Genomic DNA, 20,643 nt, shown 5'->3' on the forward strand with positions numbered 1-20,643 from the left:
TTACTGTCCCTAAATGAGGTCCTGGCATGCTTACACAGATGCAGGTGTGTGTTTTGTTGGAAGACTGTTGTGTCTTAAGACCTGTTCACCAGTCTTAACAAGTTTAAGGACTGTTCGACGTGTGATCTCTCTAGATGGCAGCACTACATTGAATAACAAATGCAAAAAAAACAATTGATAGACAGAATGCTGAACAATGCAAAACATTCCCCCCAGTACAGAGATCTCAGCCTAAATCAATTTTTTTGCTCCCGATGCAATTCCAGTTTAAACCCAGCCATAAACAAATCAGTCTTGACTCTGCTTCCCATTCAAACAGTCCAGCTAGAACTGCCAGGCCCTCCCTGGATGAGAAATGTACATTCTGGGACCAGTTTTGGGGTATCACCATTCATCAGCTAGGCTAGCTTAACTCTAGTAGTATGGAGAGCAAGGGACCCATGTCTGAGCATACCCATCCCATTCGGGATGACAAATGCATAAAGAACAATTGATGGACAGCATGATGAACAATGCCAAACATTCACCCCAGTACTGAGATCTTAGCCTTTTTTTGCCCCCAGTGCCATTCAAGTTTTTACCGAGTCATGTACACATCAGTCTAGACTGTGCTCCCAAAGGGAACGGTCCAGCCCGAACTGCCATGCCAGGTCCTCCCTGCACCAGAAACAAGTATCTTGGGACCGGTTTTGCGGTAACACCTTTCATCGGTGAAGCTAGCTTGAATCCAGTGGCACATTGATTCTCCAAAATGCCAAACTCACACATTTAAAAATATACTAAGATGCAGTGATAAACATCGGCTGCACAAATCATTCAGCTGTACCAGACTTCCTTCAACGACTGCTCCATGTCAACACATATAAGGACGGGAGTGGAGGTGGGAGGGCATAAAAGGGGTAGACAGAGGCTAGAAAGACATGCATTCTTAAGGAGTGTCTCATTAAAATGGAAACAAGTACCTGCACAAGCTGCGTCCAATGGAGGGGCACTGGCTGCAGAGAATGGAATTGTACTTGGTCCAAGCTCCAGGTATCTGGATATCAGCTAGCAGTGAAGAGAAATTGGAAGCAACAGAAGGTTCTGACCAATCTGCAGCAAGAAGAATAGAGCGATGTGGGAGCCAGCCAATGGTAAGTAACATTAAGTATTCGGTGGGCTGTATGATAGTTTTAGAGAATTCGCTGACAGTGCATGCGTGCTGTACAGCAGAAACCTAAAAAGAATTAAGCCGTGCAACTGAGTGTTTTTAGTATATAATGTTACATCCTCCTTTTGTTTTTTCTCCTTATCTGACAAGGGCAGTACTCTAAATATGATAATAAATGAGTGCTAGGATCTCCAATATAACATTCAATGTGGTTGCATAAAGTAAATGAAATCAATAAGTCTCTCAGCTGTGTCTGATAAAATAGAAAAAAATATTTCAAAGCACTGTAAATGTTTATCACAGGTTTGTCCATGCGTTTTCTGGGTTAATCTCAATTACCATAAATTGTCATGGAAAGAGATATTTGTCTTTTAAACTGAAATGTTTAACATTCCTGGACACAGCTCCCAAGACCTTTATATTGGGACTAATTGTAAATCCCCATACACTTGATCAAGCATTTATAGTAGAAGCTAAAAGTTCAGGTTTGGCCCTGATATGCATAGTGACCCAGATTGGTACAGCCTCTCATTAATCTCGTAATTTGAACTGATACTTGCATATGTTCACTCCTGGTAGTGACATCGACAGCACTATTAACTAATACTATCTAATGTATTATATATAATATACCTAATATATCTTTATATTTATATTTGCATAACAGGCTAGGCCAATATTGAAAGTTTAGAAAAATAACTCACCTAGGATTCCAATGGTTCTAGGCATCCATGAACAATTAAGGCCCTGATTGCAATCACACTATTAAGGCTGAGCCACAGCTACTGGGCGCTGTTACAGCGGTCAGGAAGCTGCAAAATGCTTGGGGGACAGCTGCAGTCCCCAAAGCATATTACGAGTTTCCTCTCTGCTGGCAGTGTCATGGAGATTCCTCCTCCATAAATACTGTGGCGGAGAGGAAATAAAGTGAGCCTTGCATGAAGATGCACACAGGGGAGCACATATGCATGTGCCCCAGTCATCAGATAAGGTGAGTGTGCTAAGTATTATTTAATTTCCTCCAATGATTTTATTAAATTTATCCTTGGAGAAGCCAAATGTGTTTAATATATCCATTTGGAGTACTTCAGTATTTCTTATTACTATATCACAATACTCTACAACAAAAACAATGTACGAAACTCAAAAATATATATAAGCAACCCTGAAATATGCATGGGTGCACATGTGGCACACATACATATAATGTATATTATGAAAATTGAATATTAAATGTTTTTGACCTTGAATCCCTGTGAAATGAATTCCCCTTTGCTTGAGTTGTGTATTGTAGCATTTGCAACGTGCTTACTATCCCAAAATGAGGTCCTGGCGTGCTTACACAGATGCAGGTGTGTGTTTCGTTGGAAGACTGTTGTGTCTTAAGACCTGTTCACCAGTCTTAACAAGTTTAAGGACTGTTCGACGTGTGATCTCTCTAGATGGCAGCACTACATTGAATAACAAATGCAAAAAAACCAATTGATGGACAGAATGCTGAACAATGCAAAACATTCCCCCCAGTACAGAGATTTCAGCCTAAATCCATTTTTTTGCTCCCAATGCAATTCCGGTTTAAACCCAGCCATAAACAAATCAGTCTTGACTCTGCTTCCCATTCAAACAGTCCAGCTAGAACTACCAGGCCCTCCCTGGACGAGAAATTTACTTTCTGGGACCAGTTTTGGGGTATCACCTTTCATCAGCTAGGCTAGCTTAACTCTAGTAGCATTGAAAGCAAGGAACCCATGTCTGGGCATACCCATCCCATTCGGGATGACAAATGCATAAAGAACAATTGATGGACAGCATGATGAACAATGTCAAACATTCACCCCAGTACTGAGATCTTAGCCTTTTTTTGCCCCCAATGCCATTCCAGTTTTTACCGAGTCATGTACACATCAGTCTAGACTGTGCTCCCAAAGGTAACGGTCCAGCCCGAACTGCCATGCCAGGTCCTCCCTGCACCAGAAACAAGTATCTTGGGACCGGTGTTGCGGTAACACCTTTCATCAGTGAGGCTAGCTTGAATCCAGTGGCACATTGATTCTCCAAAATGCCAAACTCACACATTTAAAAATATACTAAGATGCAGTGATAAACATCGGCTGCACAAATCATTCAGCTGTACCAGACTTCCTTCAACGACTGCTCCATGTCAACATACATAAGGACGGGAGTGGAGGTGGGAGGGCATAAAAGGGGTAGACAGAGGCTAGAAAGACATGCATTCTTAAGGAGTGTCTCATTAAAATGGAAACAAGTACCTGCACAAGCTGCGTCCAATGGAGGGGCACTGGCTGCAGAGAATGGAATTGTACTTGGTCCAAGCTCCAGGTATCTGGATATCAGCTAGCAGTGAAGAGAAATTGGAAGCAACAGAAGGTTCTGACCAATCTGCAGCAAGAAGAATAGAGCGATGTGGGAGCCAGCCAATGGTAAGTAACATTAAGTATTCGGTGGGCTGTATGATAGTTTTAGAGAATTCGCTGACAGTGCATGCGTGCTGTACAGGAGAAACCTAAAAAGAATTCAGCCGTGCAACTGAGTGTTTTTAGTATATAAGGTTACATCCTCCTTTTGTTTTTTCTCCTTATCTGACAAGGGCAGTACTCTAAATATGATCATAAATGAGTGCTAGGATCTCCAATATAACATTCAATGTGGTTGCATAAAGTAAATGAAATCAATAAGTCTCTCAGCTGTGTCTGATAAAATTGAAAAAATTATTTCAAAGCACTGTAAATGTTTATCACAGGTTTGTCCATGCGTTTTCTGGGTTAATCTCAATTACCATAAATTGTCATGGAAAGAGATATTTGTCTTTTAAACTGAAATGTTTAACATTCCTGGACACAGCTCCCAAGACCTTTATATTGGGACTAATTGTAAATCCCCATACACTTGATCAAGCATTTATAGTAGAAGCTAAAAGTTCAGGTTTGGCCCTGATATGCATAGTGTCCCAGATTGGTACAGCCTCTCATTAATCTCGTAATTTGAACTGATACTTGCATATGTTCACTCCTGGTAGTGACATCGACAGCACTATTAACTAATACTATCTAATGTATTATATATAATATACCTAATATATCTTTATATTTATATTTGCATAACAGGCTAGGCCAATATTGAAAGTTTAGAAAAATAACTCACCTAGGATTCCAATGGTTCTAGGCATCCATGAACAATTAAGGCCCTGATTGCAATCACACCATTAAGGCTGAGCCACAGCTACCGGGCTCTGTTGCAGCGGTCAGGAAGCTGCAAAATGCTTGGGAGACAGCTGCAGTCCCCAAAGCATATTACGAGTTTCCTCACTGCTGGCAGTGTCATGGAGATTCCTCCTCCATAAATACTGTGGCGGAGAGGAAATAAAGCGAGCCTTGCATAAAGATGCACACAGGGGAGCACATATGCATGTGCCCCAGTCCTTGCATGGTATGGACTTCAATTCTTGACGTGCAGGAACAGTTTTGATTATTCCCATTGCTATGCTCATTTTTAGAGGCACTACCGTGGGAACACCAAAAACCAGCTCACCAGACAGGATAGAACTCCTTATCTGGTAGGCGGTCTGACCATGGCTTTGCATCGGTGGGGCAGACCTGGCACCACACCACTAAAGTCGTAATCGGGCCTTTAGATTTCTTTGGAAATGCTTATTTTGATCATAATACCTTGCAACAATTCAATACACATTACATTATAACTTTCTCATCCCTGTCCATTGAACATGAGGTGTATCCACACTCTGTAGAAAAGCAACTAGCACAGTGCCTCTGCTGTGACTTATTTTCCGTTTTTTATTGGCTCTTTATGACCCTGCAAAGCCGTCATCTGAATCTTGCTGACTACGTGTGAGCCCACATGATACCATCTGAGTTTGGTGTGTTGTGAGGTGCTTGGCTCAGTGTATCCCCTTTCCTTAGCTAGCTTCGGATATGGATTATGGCTAGGATTATGATTTCCTCTTTGATATCACTTTGGAAGAATCCTTCACTTTGTGACAGATTTCAAGCCACATCCTTGTTTGTGATGTCAATGGTGATACCTGATGGATTTGGATTTAGTGGAATGCTGCACTATCTCAAGGACTCATTGCCTTTTGTTAAGCATCTGTGCCCCTGTGTGTGGTAATTAATGTAATGTAATGTAATGTATATATGTATCAAGTTATGTATGGTTGTAATATAATGTAATGGATTTGGAATTCGTATAGTACATACCTATCGAAAAGGGCATTGGAGTGACTTTTAGTGTCTCCATTTTGGGTGTGACATTGAGGCTGTTTCTGGACTTTCCCTTGTGCTCCCCATGGGTGGTTCATTTTTGGTTTATTTTGAGGCCATAGCACTGTGTCTTAGTTTGCTTCATGTCCTTCTTGCTTGGCATTCCTCCACTCTATGTATCTCTCCTCTGTGTGGAAGGTGCTGTAATTTTATCTCTCCCCTCTATTTCTGTTTTTGTTTGCACTGAGATTTTCGATCCCTGGTGGCAGCCTATTTTCTGCAGCATCCTGGTCCTGGCTTGCGTGCTCTCTTTGTCACTGTATGTGGAGTCTCTGCTTGAGGCCGCCTTTGGCATCTTTAGCTATCCTGTTGTATTGTTGGAGTTGGCTATCACTGCCTTTTTAAGCCGTGCTCCTATAGGTGCACTGCTTGTTTCTTTTTTAGCATTCAGTGCTTGTTGGCTTTCTTTAATATATGTATTTAGCATTTTGATGGCACCTGGGTCCAGTCCTTCCTCCTTTGTGCCTTTCTGACTGGCTATCTTGATGAGTGATCACTGCCGGTCGTACCAACTTTGTAAATTGTCATAATGTTAGAACTGAAACTACTGCCTTATTACAAGTTTAGAATGCCACAGCGGCAGTCTCAGGAAGACCACCAAGCCTTTGGTGAACCTGCCGGCCGAATTATGTTATGACCACCACGACCACACTCATAATATGGCGGGCAGATCAGCTGTTGTGGTCGGACTGCCGTACTCATAACAACCCCCTAAGAAGCTACAAGGCGTTAAGGCTATGTTTAGTTAGTGCTAATCACATCAATCTGATTGTAGACTTCGCCTCTGCCCTTCCTATTGCATGCCTAGCTTTCAGCATAATTAGTAAGGATGTTGTGGTCAATGACTCTGTGGACTTCTGTGAAGAGTTGGTCCCTTATAGGTACCCCTGAAGAGAAATTATGTCAATTCGTTTTCAGGCAGATCAGTGGTTCTTAACCCGTGTTCCGAGGACCCCAGCGGGCCTGTGAGACTTACTCAGGGGGTCCACCACTATGTTACTGAATTAAATAATATTAAAATAAATACAATAAAATTGATAGAGTAGATGCAAAACTGAAAATGTGAAAACTATTTCTTTATTTGATTGTGAATTAAGCTACATTTTTAAATATTTGAGCATTTGTTTGGTGTATACATATTTTGAATATGTGTGTATTGGTTCGAAGTTCAAATCATGGAAGTAGCTTAGGCCGGGGCACTCCAGCTTCCAATTAGGCCTGGGCGAAGCACTACGCTACGCTCGCGGAGTTTGAGAAGTTTGCGCAACTTCACACTACGCTAGCACGTGCAGTGCAGTAGCACAGTGCGAACATGCGTAGTGCAGCGTAGCGTAGTGCAGCGCTCATTTTTTTGGTTTTTCGCGGTCCTGAACGTCATGCTCGCGACCACAAACAAGCAAAATTAAATCCCGGCGAGATTCTCAACGCAGGGAGGTAAGGTTTCTCATTGTGAGTGGTTGTGCATGCTCGCGACCGCTCTCAATGACAAACTACCAGTTCGCGTTGAGAAAGCTGCAGCTTGAGTAATAATCTACTCGAGCAGCAGAAAACTACAGCTCGCACTGTGCAAGATGCCGTTTTCAATGATTGCACAGTGCCGGATGCTTGTCCGCACTGTGCAATCATTGAAAACGCATCTTGCACAGTGCGAACATGCTACTACGCAGCTCGCGTAGTGCTACGTGAAGGTTGCGTAGTGCAAAGTGCACTTCGCGTAGCTTCGCGTAGCGCTACTACGCGAACTACGCCCACCCCTACTTCCAATAATGACTCAGTGGAGGTCCCTTAATTTCAGTAAACATTCAGTTGGTGTCCACAGAAGTCAAAAAGTTAAGAACCACTAAGGAAAGTTCCGGTTTCTATGATGTGGTGATGCCCTCGAGCAGCTTGTATTTTGGAAATGAGGTGGGGCCAGGGAGCCGGGAGACAAAGGAGACAAAAAAAAAAATACCTGCTGCTCTCCAGCAACGTGTCATGCTCATCTGCTCCACTCCGCCTCTGCAGGCAGGCCCAGGCTCCCAGCTTGCCCTGTTGCCAATCCTGACGCTGATCTCATGAGAGCAGCGTCAGGATTGGTCTAAGCGCTGATGTTGTGCACTCCCAGGCAAACTCCACCCTCAGCAATGCAGCTGGGGTTGGAGAGAGCTTCAATTACTCCTGAAAGGGCCGGCCAAATACCAGAGGTGCATTGTAGGTAGAGCCCACCGCTCCCCCTCCAGCATATCATCACTCTGGCCCCGCCCCAACCCTCAAGCCCCAGTACAAGCTAAATAAAATGATAACAAAATGGGTTTTAAACCTATTTAATTTTTACGTTTCTTAAAGTGATGCGCGGGGGAGCGACACTCCTCCACCCTAGCAGAGGAGTTGTCGCTGGTGATGGCTTGTTATGTAAATTCTGAGTCAAGGAAATAGAATTGGAGTATGGGCACTTGTTGTTAATCAAAGTATTCAAGTACAATTCAAACTAATTATGGTGACAACTAAAAGAACTTGATTTGCAAACGATCTATATAGGCAAAGAAAATCAGCTAAATAAAAGAACAAATCATGTCCTTTGGCATGCCAAAGGAAACTAGTATTTCAAATGTATTATACAAAAATTATTCACACATGTCATGCTAAATTTATAATGAAGAAGTCAACGTTTGAGCTTATACATGACAGAGGATATTATTAAGATGAAATAGTATGAAGATGGTGACCTTTTTAATAATCGGATTGGAGATGCACATATTTTTGTCACCATGGTTGGACATGGAAGTTGTTCAGTCACTAAAAGCATGATCTTAGCCCTGTTGTTAAGATGGCTCATTTGAATTTCTGCAACCTCGGCCAACGTTTTTGAAATCCAGGCCTGCAATAGAAAATACACTAGCCAACAGTGAATTTTAGTGCATATACTTTTCTGACCTGGGTATGTTTTTTATTTACTTGATTTTCTCTAAATATTTATTGACTTCTTTAAATACTGATGAAATAAATGCATTATTAGTATTCTAGGTTGAAGAATTACAGTGCATTGTAATGTATAAATTACTGCTGCAAAATGTTTAACAGGCAGTCTTACTATTTTGCAGGAAGGAGATGGTAGATGGTGGACTTTACATACCAACATTACTTCAAATGGAAATCAAAAAGGCGGGGATAAAATGTCGGCACAGCATGAAATACTGCTCGACATGTACTTTGCATTGCCTTCGGGTGAGTTGAATATTTCACCAGTTTTTCTAAATTCTGTCCCCTTGTTGATGTAAGAAAGAATAATTCTTGCCGTGGACTAATATACTGTATATTGTCTCGCAAAAGAAATGAAAATGTTAAATTATATTAACTTCTGTTAACAGATTTCGTCTTGTGTACTGATTGCTTATGAATATGGCACCCCTTCAGCCTCAAATAAATTTGGGACAGGCTAACTGAATGAAGACGTCTCGGGAATCGCAAGCATCAGCAAAGCCCATAGGTCTGGTTTTAATGTGCTAACACATGCAAAGGAGTATTTGTTCATTCCTGTGTTTGCATGCTTTAGCACATTAATAGCCGGACAATTGTGTTTGCCAATGCTTTCCATTCAATGCAAGTGATGCTCATAATCACTATCATGGCTCTAAGTCCACCTTCTCTATGTTTTGGAAGAAGCGTGTAAAGTCACATAAACATTTATAGGTATAAAAGATCACTGGAACAAAAGATATAGGGCACATGCATCATTGTAGGCAATTGCGATTCCATAATTGCGATTATTAGGGAACTGCAATTATGGAATCGCAATTTCCTGTGCATGTAGGTTTCGCAAAATTCCTTAATTGTGAATTGCGATTCGCAATTAAGGAATAGCTTCCCATTCATTCCTATCGGCCTTGAGGCCCCTTAGGGATGAATGGGTATTGCAAGCGCAATTTGCGAGTACCAAATAGGAACTCGCAAATTGCACATGTAATTTCAAGGGTGTAAGGAGGCCAAAAAGCCACCCTGATGCCTCTCTGAAATTTGCATGTTATCACATGTTTCACCCACACATGCCCCAAGGGCATGTGTGGGTGCAACATGACACTTTGAAAAATTCACTTTTGTGCTTTTTTCAAAGTTTTTGCAAATTGCTATCAACTTTAAATTGATGGTAATGTGCGATCCCAAATTGAAAAATCACAATTTTAAAGTGCATCATGCATTGTATTTAGGGAATTGCTATTGTAGATTCCCTAAATGCATTCGCAATTTAGGTAATCTAAAAAATTGTGCTTACGTAATTGCGAGATTGCATTTGGGTTGATGCATCCCAAATGCAAAAATACTGGTCGCAAAGATTCTGCTAATCTGCCCCTTTGCGACCAGTATTCACAATGATACATGTGCCCCATAGACTCACCTAGCTAATTGGTTATGTTGGTGCATGGAGAGCGACTTGGATCCCATGGAGGCAGATGAAATAGAGGTGGCAAACTTCCTAGCAGAGTTATTTGAGAAAGTATTGTCTTACAGAATACTGAACTATATTATAGGTCAACAGTGACAGCAGGTCATCCATTACGGTTGTATGATGTTACAACGCATTCCATTGCAACGCATGCCTTTACTACTCATGCGATACAGCGCGAATGCCATTACCACGCATAACCTTTAACACGAAAATGCCTTTACCACGCATACCTTCACAACGATATTCGTTGTAAAACCATGCATGATAATGGCATATTCATGGTAAAGGTTTTCTCCGATCCTTGCTTCAATTCAGCGATGGGATTCAGCTGTGTTACAAGAATCTATTGTCTCCACTAGATGGCACATGCTGCATTTATATGCAGTTTACTTTCAAGAATGATCTGTTTGAATTCATTGTACAATACAGTCCGATATAACAATACCTCTCACTTCATCCTCAAGGCACATTTGGATGTATTTTACTATGCAAGTTACAAAGAAAAAGTACCTTCTCCCCAATTCCTTCTAAGAAATACCCCTGCCTGGAACACTATTAATCTTGCCCTGCGTGATTTCCCCACCCATATCCCCTTCTATCAAATACCCCTCCTCTGAACCCTAAAAATGTACCCCTGCGTGACATGACCCCCTCATCCCTTAATTATTTTTTTAACTAAAATTCCCCTTAACTCTCCACGACCTCTCCATGCTCTTCCTACGTGCGTTGTACGTTGTAAAGTGTAAGTGTAAGTGTCTTTCCGTTTCCTCTAACAACTCAGATTGCCTACACATCTTTCAACAATCAATCTTTATTGACTGTGAAGGCGACGGAAACAGGTGCGTTTTGTTTGGGAGGGAGACCCCCTAAGCCCCCTTTTTTAAACAGGTGTGTTTTTTTGGGGGGAGACCGCCCAAGCCCCCTTTTTTAATTGTACCTTTAATGCACATGCCTTTACTATGGATCTCGTAGTAAAGGAATGCGTGGTAAATGCTATGCGTGGTAACCACGCATGTGTTGTAATGCATGCATAGTTAAGGCTATGCGTGGAAACGGCCCCGTTGTAGTGACTGTTTACCATTCATTACAAAATGTAATGTCAGTAATTGGAGTGATGAAACAGATTCCGTTAAAAAACCACTTGAAGCAAATTATCAAACATTGTGGAATGTGGACTTGGTACTACAGTTACTTGTGAATTGGCTGTGCAATAGATACTTACAGGTGAGAGAATTAACGTGGAAATGAGCAATTTCATTGCGTTCAATTGTTTTCAGAAGGGATTCAAATGTTAATGCATTAGAAGTGTCAAATTGATTTTTCCAGCTTGATGGAGTAACTTTTGAAATTCAGAAATGAACAAAGACAATGGGGTCGATTATGATGGCGGTGAATCCGCATCCTCCAGGCCGGTGGAAGTGAGCATGGGCGAATTTTGCGAATCTCGCGTTCGCGAATTTTGCGGATTTGCGAACTTGCAATCCGCAAAATCCGCGAATTCTCGCGAATTTGCGGATTTTTTTTTTGTGTTCGCGCGGGTTTCTGCCAGTTCGCGAGGGTTTTGTACAATTTCGCAAACGCGAACTTACCTGTCGGGTCGCAAGTTTCGCGAACTTGTTGTTTCTACGTGTCCAGCCTGTTTGGGACACTCTTCTTCATCACTGCCACTCTCTGTCACCACTGCCACTCTCTGACTACTCATGCCACCCTCTGGCCCACCCATGCCACCCTCTGTTTCATCACAGCACCCTCTGGTTGTCCAGTCAGTGTACATTATTGTGGCAAAGCAAAGCACACCTTCCCTGCCTCAAGTGACCTGAATTAATTTGGGGCTGATTAATGTGTCACAGAATATTTTTTTAGCTGGCACCTGCTTCCTTAGTGCTTCCTGATTAGTGATCTTTTGCACTTGCTAAGTGCTTTTATTGTTGCAAAATTAGTTACAACACCTGCCCTGCCCCAACTGACAATAATGAATTAGGGGCTGATTAATGGATTTGAACTTCCAGCCTGGCTCCTGCTTGTCTCCCTTAGCTGTAATTCAGGACCTTTGTGGCATATGTGTAACTATTCTGAGGTTCAGAGCAGGGTCACATAATAGTTGCAACTGGCAACTGAACTCTGGAGGGGCCCCTCAGGAAGCACTACAGGAAATGGCTACTAATGATGAGCCTGAACTTTTGAACCTGGTAAGTAGTTTCAGTTTTGCTAAGATCGTATTTCTGCAAGTTAGCGCTTATTCGTGGGGCGCGAAGTTGTACTGGGAAGCCGCGAACTCACGCGAACAGTGCGAGCAAGCCATAAAATCCGCTGCTCGCGGATTTGCGGATTTTGCGAATTTACCGAAAATCCGCAAAATCCGCAAGCGAAACGGATTTTCCGCCCATGCTTAGGTGGAAGCCACCGCCGGACCGGAGGATGCGTATTCACCGCCGCAGTCCATGAAAACACCCACCGCCAGATTATGATGGTGGTGGGATCAGCGGCGTACGGCAGGTCCATCCGCCGCTGATCCACGGGGTGTGGACCACAATATGGTGGTGTTGTCTGCAAGACACCGCCAGCCATATTATGATGGGTGCGGAGACATGCTTTTCCGCGGCGGATATTCCGCAGTGGAAAAGCATGTGGACCTTTGCTTCTGGGGGCCCCTTGCAGGATGTTGGGGGTTGGTGGGTGCACATGGGGGGTACCTATGGTACCCCCTGCATGTGCATGCACAAAGCGGCAGGCACCGAGCGGTGCCTGCCGCTTTGTGCATGCATTTTTAACTTTGCGGCGGGTGCTGCTTTAAGCAGCACCCGCCGCAATGTTAAATATACAGGATGTGACCGCCAGGGTGGCAGTCACATCCTAATTCCTATGGAGGGAACGCCACTGCCCCTGCGGACGGTCCCTCCACATCGGGGTGGCGGACGAACGCAGGTCCGTCCGCCATCCTAATAGGCCTCTATGTCTGGTTCAATATTTTCATTGGTTCAATTATTTGACAATTCACCAACACTGTTTGCAAGCTTTGACTCGAAATTGGAAGGAGATGAAATCTTATGTGTCCCCTCCGTTTGCTATGATCCAGAGAGTGTTGTTTCAAGAGAGAAGACAGGGCTGTCAGATAGTATCACTGGCTCTGTTTTGGACTTTACAAGCATGGTTCTTTTCAGTGATGGAGGGGTGTCGATTCTACATTTAATAGGAGCTTGCAGAGGGTTGTTAGCATTAGAAGAAGGGATAGGGCATCCTCTGGTAGAGGCAGGTTCACTCAACCTTCTAGACTGGGTAATGTTTGAGTGGATGTCTCTTTTGAACCAGACACACATGCTTGAAGAGTATTTCACAAAACTACAGTAGTGTAATACTACTGAATGTTACTAAAGCCCTTTTTATTCAGGCACTAGTGTTTGGTGCAGCATGATGTGTGTCTGTTACCAAAGGTCCCAGAGAAACCCACCACTGCCCGTTCGGTCTCAGGATACCAGTGAATTATGAACCAAGCAGACATCCTTCAATGCATCCTCGTGTTGGAAGCGGAAGAGAAGAATGGCAAAAAAGTTACGTGGTTTTCTTTGAGCAAAGCAGATGGTAGAGTGCAGTTTCAACACATGTATATATATATATATATATATTTGAATGTTCACTTTTGCTAATATAATGATGGCTTAATGTTTTTTCAGCAATAAATATTAAAGTGCTGTATTTTGATAGTTATAGTAATTTATGACTTTGAGTGCACCTCTTATATGTCCTTGTAGGAGCAGGTGAAGACATTCTAATATTTATAGACATTGAAAAGTGTATTCAATGCATGGTGATTATCAATACAACTTTTAGAGGCAAACTAGGGGATGTCAATAGTGATAAAACATTTAATAGTGGTAGGAGTGGTAATGATGAGTTATGCCTTTGTTATGGGACTACAAATATGGCCATCTAAGTTCTTCAAGAACACCTCTAGTATGTTCTGGAAGTATCAGGTGAAGGCATTCTAATATTTATAGGCATTAAAAAGTGTGTCTAACACATGATTAAATATGTTGCAATACTATGGCTAGAGGCACACTAAGTCCTATCAATACTGATGAAATATTTAATAGTTGTGTGACTGAAGGAGGTTAGTTATGACAAAGCATGCCTGAAATACAAAGCGAGGCTTCCATGTTAGGGTTATGCTTGCACTTGAGTCTTGACTAAAGTATTTAAATGCCTCCTGCAGTAAATAAATAACAAAAAATAACGACTTCATGTATTAAATCAGGGCCATCAAAAGGGGGCTGGATAGAGGGGGGGCATGATGCTCCAGACCGTTCACTTTCCAGGGCCCATCATGTTTTCCACAAAATTTAGTTTTAGATCCTTATTCAAAAAAGCCATCCTGCTATCTGCATTATTAATGAGGCAGCAAACATATCTATACTACTAGATGCCATGTTTTTCCTGTCCCACAGGTCCATTTTTCACTCTCAAACCGGTGATTTTGGCACCTGGAATATGTCAAATTGATTTCCAGAGGTCCTCTATTAAGTACTTGCCTGAACCCTCACAAAAATGTCTGATTCCCCCTTATGCCTCATTTGAGCATATTTTAATGAAGGCTGTAACCTCCCTTTCTCCTATCTGATCTCTATTGTCTACAACCTACCCAAGAAATGCCTACCTACCTTCCAATCTGACCTCATAAATCTTGCCCAACATGCTGTAATGCTTTCTAGCTGTATTTCAAATGCTTTTCTCAAACCTCCATTGATGACATGGATTCCCTTGGTATTTTACAACCTGCTACTGTATCAAACCATGGAGGCCACACCCTTGGCCTACTTTTCTCTACATTTCCAGAAAATCGGCTTCTTTGCATTGACCAGCTGTTTTGGCACTCATTTTCTATTGACATCCTAACAGTTAAAGGGCCCACGAAATTGGTCCAACTTCCTGTTCTTTAACCACACAAAATCTACAGACTTAAGCATTCATTGACTAGCTAAAAGATATTCCACAACCTTCTTTCAACAATCCAGAAAGATATTTTTTACCAACTGATCTAAAATGTTGGCAAGGTCAAGGACTCTTTACTTCCCTCCACAGTCAGGAATCAATAGCGCTCAAAATGAAATGACTTGTACTCCAAATACTGTACGAAATTAAGGCAAGGTAGAGCTTTAGAAAGACAGTGTATCAAAAGCAAACTTCACCCTATTTGTACAGCCTGCAGAGTACATACTAAAGTTTAAATAGTCTAATTATTTTCGACCTACAAGAATATCGAGTTCTAAATATCGGAGGAAAAGAATATCGAAATCAAGAATATCGATGACCAGAATATCGAACTGAAGGTAAGAAATATTGTTTATGTTAATATCAAACTTAGTAATATTGATAGTAAATATATTGATGTTACTAATATCGATATTAATATTAGTGGTATGTATTTTATTATGTATTTTATATGTATGTTTTTATAATTTTTGTTAATTATTGTACTATTTTTAAAATATATGTATTAAATTTTTAGAAGTTACTAATACGTTTTTTTAAGTAAATTATGTGTGTCAGTACCATAGCAGGTTGTGGGTTTATTAGGGAATAGGATGGGAAGTAATTTAATTATAGTAAATTGATTAAAAAAAAATTAGGATACATTTTGCATTTTAGTTCTGTAGCGGGATGTGGGTCTATAGGGGAATAGGGTGGAAAAGTAATTTAATTGTAATTAAGTAATTATTGAATTTTAATTTTTTGGTATTGACAAATATTTTTATGTTAAATAATGATTACTTGGTAATTAATTTTTATTAATTGGTAATTCATTTTTATTCATTGATTAATTGGTAATTATATTAAGTGTATTAATTTATTATTGAAGTGTGTTGTGAGGTTATAGGGTAATATGGTGGAAAGTAATTTAATTGTGATTAAGTCTCTTTATTTTAGTGTTCAGTATTGATAATTAGATTATTGTTAATTTATTATTAATTGGTAATACATTTTTAATAATAAATATACGTTTTTTAATTAATGTATTATTCATTAAATATTTATTGGTAATTAAATTGTATTATTCATAATTTATTGGTATTTTTCAATAATTTATTGTTCATTTATTGTTTTTTGCTAAATGTTTTTTAATAATTATTCTTTCTTGGTATTGAATTTTCTTTTTTAAATTGTGTTATTATGTGGTAATACATTTTTAATAATTATTATGTAATTGCTACGCTATCCAACACTTTGCCTACTGTTGCACCCTCTGGAGTTGTTCCCTACTGTTGCACCCTCTGGAGTTGGAATAGTAATTTTAACCCCTACGCTATCCAACACTTTCCCTACTGTTGCCCTCTCTGGAGTTGGAATAGTAATTTTAACCCCTATGCTATCCAACACTTTCCCTACTGTTGCAACCTGTGGAGTTGGAATAGTAATTTTAGCCCCAACGCTATCCAATATTTAGTGTTTTAATTAATGTAGTGTAAAATTTCTTTTAAATTATTTTTTATAATTTGTTATATATAGTTTTGATATTTTTATTTATATTAATATTGTATGTTTACGTATTAATTTATAATTTATCAAATGCTTTTTAATCATTTATAAGTTATTAGAGTAATTAATTATAAATATAATTAAATAAGCATGTATATTATATTTTATATGTATACTGTTGCACCTTCTGGAGTTGAAATAATAATTTTAACCCCAACACTATCCAACACTTTCCCCACTGTTGCACCTTCTGGAGTTGGAATAGTAATGTTAACTTCTACGCTATCCAACACTTTCCCTACTGTTGAACCCTCTGGAATTGAAATAGTAATTTTAACCCCTAAGCTATCCAACACTTTCCCTACTGTTGCACCTTCTGGAGTTGGAATAGTAATTTTATCCCCTGCACTATCCAACACTTTACCTACCGTTGCACCCTCTGGAGTTGGAATTGCAATTTTAACTCCTATGCTATCCAACACTTTCCCTACTGTTGCAACCTCTGGAGTTGGAATAGTAATTTTAACCCCAACGCTATCCAACACTTTTCCTACTGTTGCACCTTCTGGAATTGGAATAGTAATTTTAACTTCTACGCTATCCAACACTATCCCTACTGTTGCACCCTCTGGAGTTGGAATAGTAATTTTAACCCTTACGCTATCCAATATTTAGTGGCTGATTCCGATCTCGTCGGAAAGGCACCGAATCGGGTTTGGCATTAGCGGACACGATTCGGAGGCAGAATTTCCGTCCAGTTCGTACACATGTCTGGACGTCGAAGTACGATGCGAACAAGTGTAAAGTCTGGGTCTGAACCGCTCCGTACGACTCGGCCGTTAGCTAACCCTGGCGTGCAATGGACACTCTTCACAACCGAGCTAGTAAGATGCTTGATTCGGACAGCCTGATCGAGTCGGAGCTTCCGGCTCGCAATAGCTCCCGGAGATGGACTTTGGGGGTCCGCATCGGACCCCTTGTTACCCGCAGCCTTACGACTCGGATACAGGGGGAGACCCCTGGGTCTCCCCATCACAGGCATGTACGATGCAGATAGCACTGGTGCGTACCCACTTTAGGGGGCGCACGTGTGTGCGACGCACCCATTCAGTCAATGAGAGCCCATGTACGTGCCGTACGACCGCCTCCCATTGACTTCTATGGGAGTCCGACTGAACCGAGTCCGACAGCATACGGTCGCATTGTACTCGCTCGGTCGGACTGCAGTAGTTCAGATCGATTGGAAAACACCCTGGATCCGGCTCTGTCAGAGTGATTTCCGACCCAGATCAGAATCGGCCCCTAACTGTTTTAGTTAATGTAGTGTATAATTTCTTAATTTTTTTTAAATAATTTGTTATATATAGTTTTGATATTTTTATTTATATTAATGTTGTATGTTTACGTATTTATTTATCATTTATAAAATGTTTTTTTAATAATTTATAAGTAATTAGAGTAATTAATTGTAAATATGATTAAGTAAGTATGTATATTATATTTTATATGTATACTGTTGCACCTTCTGGAGTTGGAATAGTAATTTTAACCACTACGCTATCCAACACTTTCCCTACTGTTGCACCTTCGGGAGTTGGAATAGTAATATTAACCCCTACACTATCCAACACTTTCCCTACTGTTGCACCCTCTGGAGTTGGAATAGTAATTTTAACTCCTACACTATCCAACACTTTACCTAATATTGCAACCTCTGGAGTTGGAATAGTAATTTTAACCCCTACGCTATTCAACACTTTCTCTACTGTTGCACCCTCTGGAGTTGGAATAGTATGTTTAACCCCTACGCTATCCAACACTTTCCCTACTGTTGCACCCTCTGGAGTTGGAATAGCAATTTTAATCCCTACGCTATCCAACACTTTCCCTACTGTTGCAACCTGTGGAGTTGGAATAGTAATTTTAACCCTTACACTATTCAATATTTAGGGGCCGATTCCGATCTCGGTCGGAAGGGCACCGAATCAGGTTTGGCATTAGCGGTCCTGATTCGGAGGCTGAATTTCCGTCCAGTTCGTTTACGGGTCTGGACGTTGAAGTAAGATGCGAACAAGTGCGCAATCTCCGTCCGAAGCATTTCCGGGTCCAAACCGCTCAGTACGACTCGGCCGTAAGCTAACCGTGGCGTGCAATGGAGACTTTTCACGGCCGAACTAGTACGATGCTCGATTTGGACAGCCTGATCGAGTCGGAGCTTCCGGCTCGCATTAGCTCCCAGAGATGGACTTTGGGGTCCGCATCGGACCCTTGTTACCCGCAGCCTTACGAATCGGACACAGGGGGAGACCCATGGGTCTCCCCAATGCAGGCATGTACGGTGCGGATGGCACCGGTGCGTACCCACTGTAGGGGGCGCACTTGTCTGCAACGCACCCATCCAGTCAATGGGAGCCCATGTACGTGCCGTACTACCGCCTCCCATTGACTTCTATGGGAGTCCGACCGAACCGAGTCCGACAGCATACGGCCGCATTGTACTCGCTCGGTCGGACTGCAGTAGTTCGGATCGATCGGAAAACACCCTGGATCTGGCTCGGTTGGAGTGATTTCCGGCCCAGATCGGAATCACCCCTAAGTGTTTAGTTAATGTAGTGTATAATTTCTTTAAAACATTTTTTTATAATTTGTTATATATAGTTTTGATATTCTTATTTATATTAACGTTGTATGTTTCTGTATGTATTTATAATTTATAAAATGTTTTTTAATAATTTATACGTTATTATAGTAATTAATTGTAAATATTATTATGTAATTATGTACATTATATTTTATATGTATATGTTTATTCTTTTACATTATATGTATTACTTATAATTTTAAACATACCTTTAACTATGTTTATTTTAATTATATGTATTATATATTAAATTTATATTATTAATATTATTTTTAAACATTAAAAAAAACAATATTTTTCCGATATTTTTTCCGATATTTTTGTACTTACCTTAATGCAGATAGAACTTCGATATTCTTGACGTTGATATTCCGCCTCTGATATTTTGGAAGTCCATATTTTCGATGTCAATATTATGCCAGACTTTCATATTAGAGGGTACAGATCTGCATCTGCAAGGGCAAGAATACTGCCAGCCCCACTTCGTTGTGTTTTCTAACTTCATCGATGGACTTTTCAGCATCTTTGAAAAGTTAGTATCTTTCAGTATTCCCAACAATTTGCCAACTTTCTCTCTCCACATCTCTGTGATAATGTCCTGTTATTCTTCAACAAAGAAATCGACTGGCTGATGTCTCAAATAGCTGAATTCATTGAGCAACTTCGGCACATGTACTTCCTTCAGTAATTGCACTTAATAAGAACTTATTTCAGCCTCTGAAACTGAGGTTAGAATAATATTGACGACCTTCAAGTCATTGTCTCCACCCTGGGACCTTTTCAATGACAAGCCCATCATTTCAGGCACCCAGAAATCTTGTTGATTATGTCCAAACTTGTAAATCACTCATTAACCAGTGGAGTCCATCGGACACTTAAAAATGAAATCATTCACCCATCCTAAAGAAAGCCAATATTTGATGCTGAAGCTCTTGCCAAACATAGATCTACATTGGACCTCAACTTTGCTGGCAATTAAGTTGAAATTGTCATTTATCATCATCTCGTCTCCTAACTGGAGTTCAGTGGTTTACTTAGTGACTTACAGCCTGGAGTCAGGCCATGAATTAGCACTCAAAGCACTGTTAAGCATTTTGGACCTCCTTTCTGACTCCACCACCAGGGCTACTCCTGTGCTCTGATACTACTTGATTTCTCACAATTAACACCATTGCCTTCCAGGTGCTCATCCATCGATTGTCTTCATCGACAGACATTAGTGGTACTGCTTGTGAGTGGTTCGCCTCCTTCCAGCACAACCATACCCATAAAGAAAATAAATGAGCCCTTCCTCTCAAAGCAAACAGAAAGAGGAGGGGCTGAGCACTGAACCTTTTGAGACACTCACATCAGTCACAGATCTGGGTTGAATCCCTCCTCGTTCTTTAGCTCACTTCACCACCCCAGTTCTGACCTAACTAGATGCAAATCAGTCTTGACCCTCTGCTTCATGGGAACAGTCCAGGTCCGGTCCGGTCCAGGGAAGCTATGGCTTCCCTGGATTAGAAACAAGCATCCTGGGACCGGTTTCAGGCTCACAGCCCTCATCAGCCAAGCTACCTTGGATCCAGTGGCAAAGTGAGCAAGGAACCCACGTCTGGGGATACCCTGCCAACTTAGGGGGAACAAAGCAAACACAAAGAGATGATGGAGAGAGCGC

At 41.0% G+C, this 20,643-nt stretch overlaps 1 protein-coding gene across 1 annotated transcript in view; it reads left to right on the forward strand.

Moving 5' to 3' along the window:
• LOC147733753 (protein unc-13 homolog B-like) overlaps positions 1–20,643 on the forward strand; it is a 1,057,263-nt gene that overhangs the window by 328,953 nt on the left and 707,667 nt on the right. Inside the window, exon 5 of the mRNA XM_086958318.1 lies at positions 8,529–8,652. Within this exon, the coding sequence (XP_086814444.1) occupies positions 8,529–8,652 (124 nt within the window). The remainder of the gene's footprint in view (positions 1–8,528; positions 8,653–20,643) is intronic.

This window comes from Lissotriton vulgaris, chromosome 2_1 (genome assembly GCF_964263255.1).
Source record: "Lissotriton vulgaris chromosome 2_1, aLisVul1.2, whole genome shotgun sequence".
NCBI classification, from domain to species: Eukaryota; Metazoa; Chordata; class Amphibia; order Caudata; family Salamandridae; genus Lissotriton; species Lissotriton vulgaris.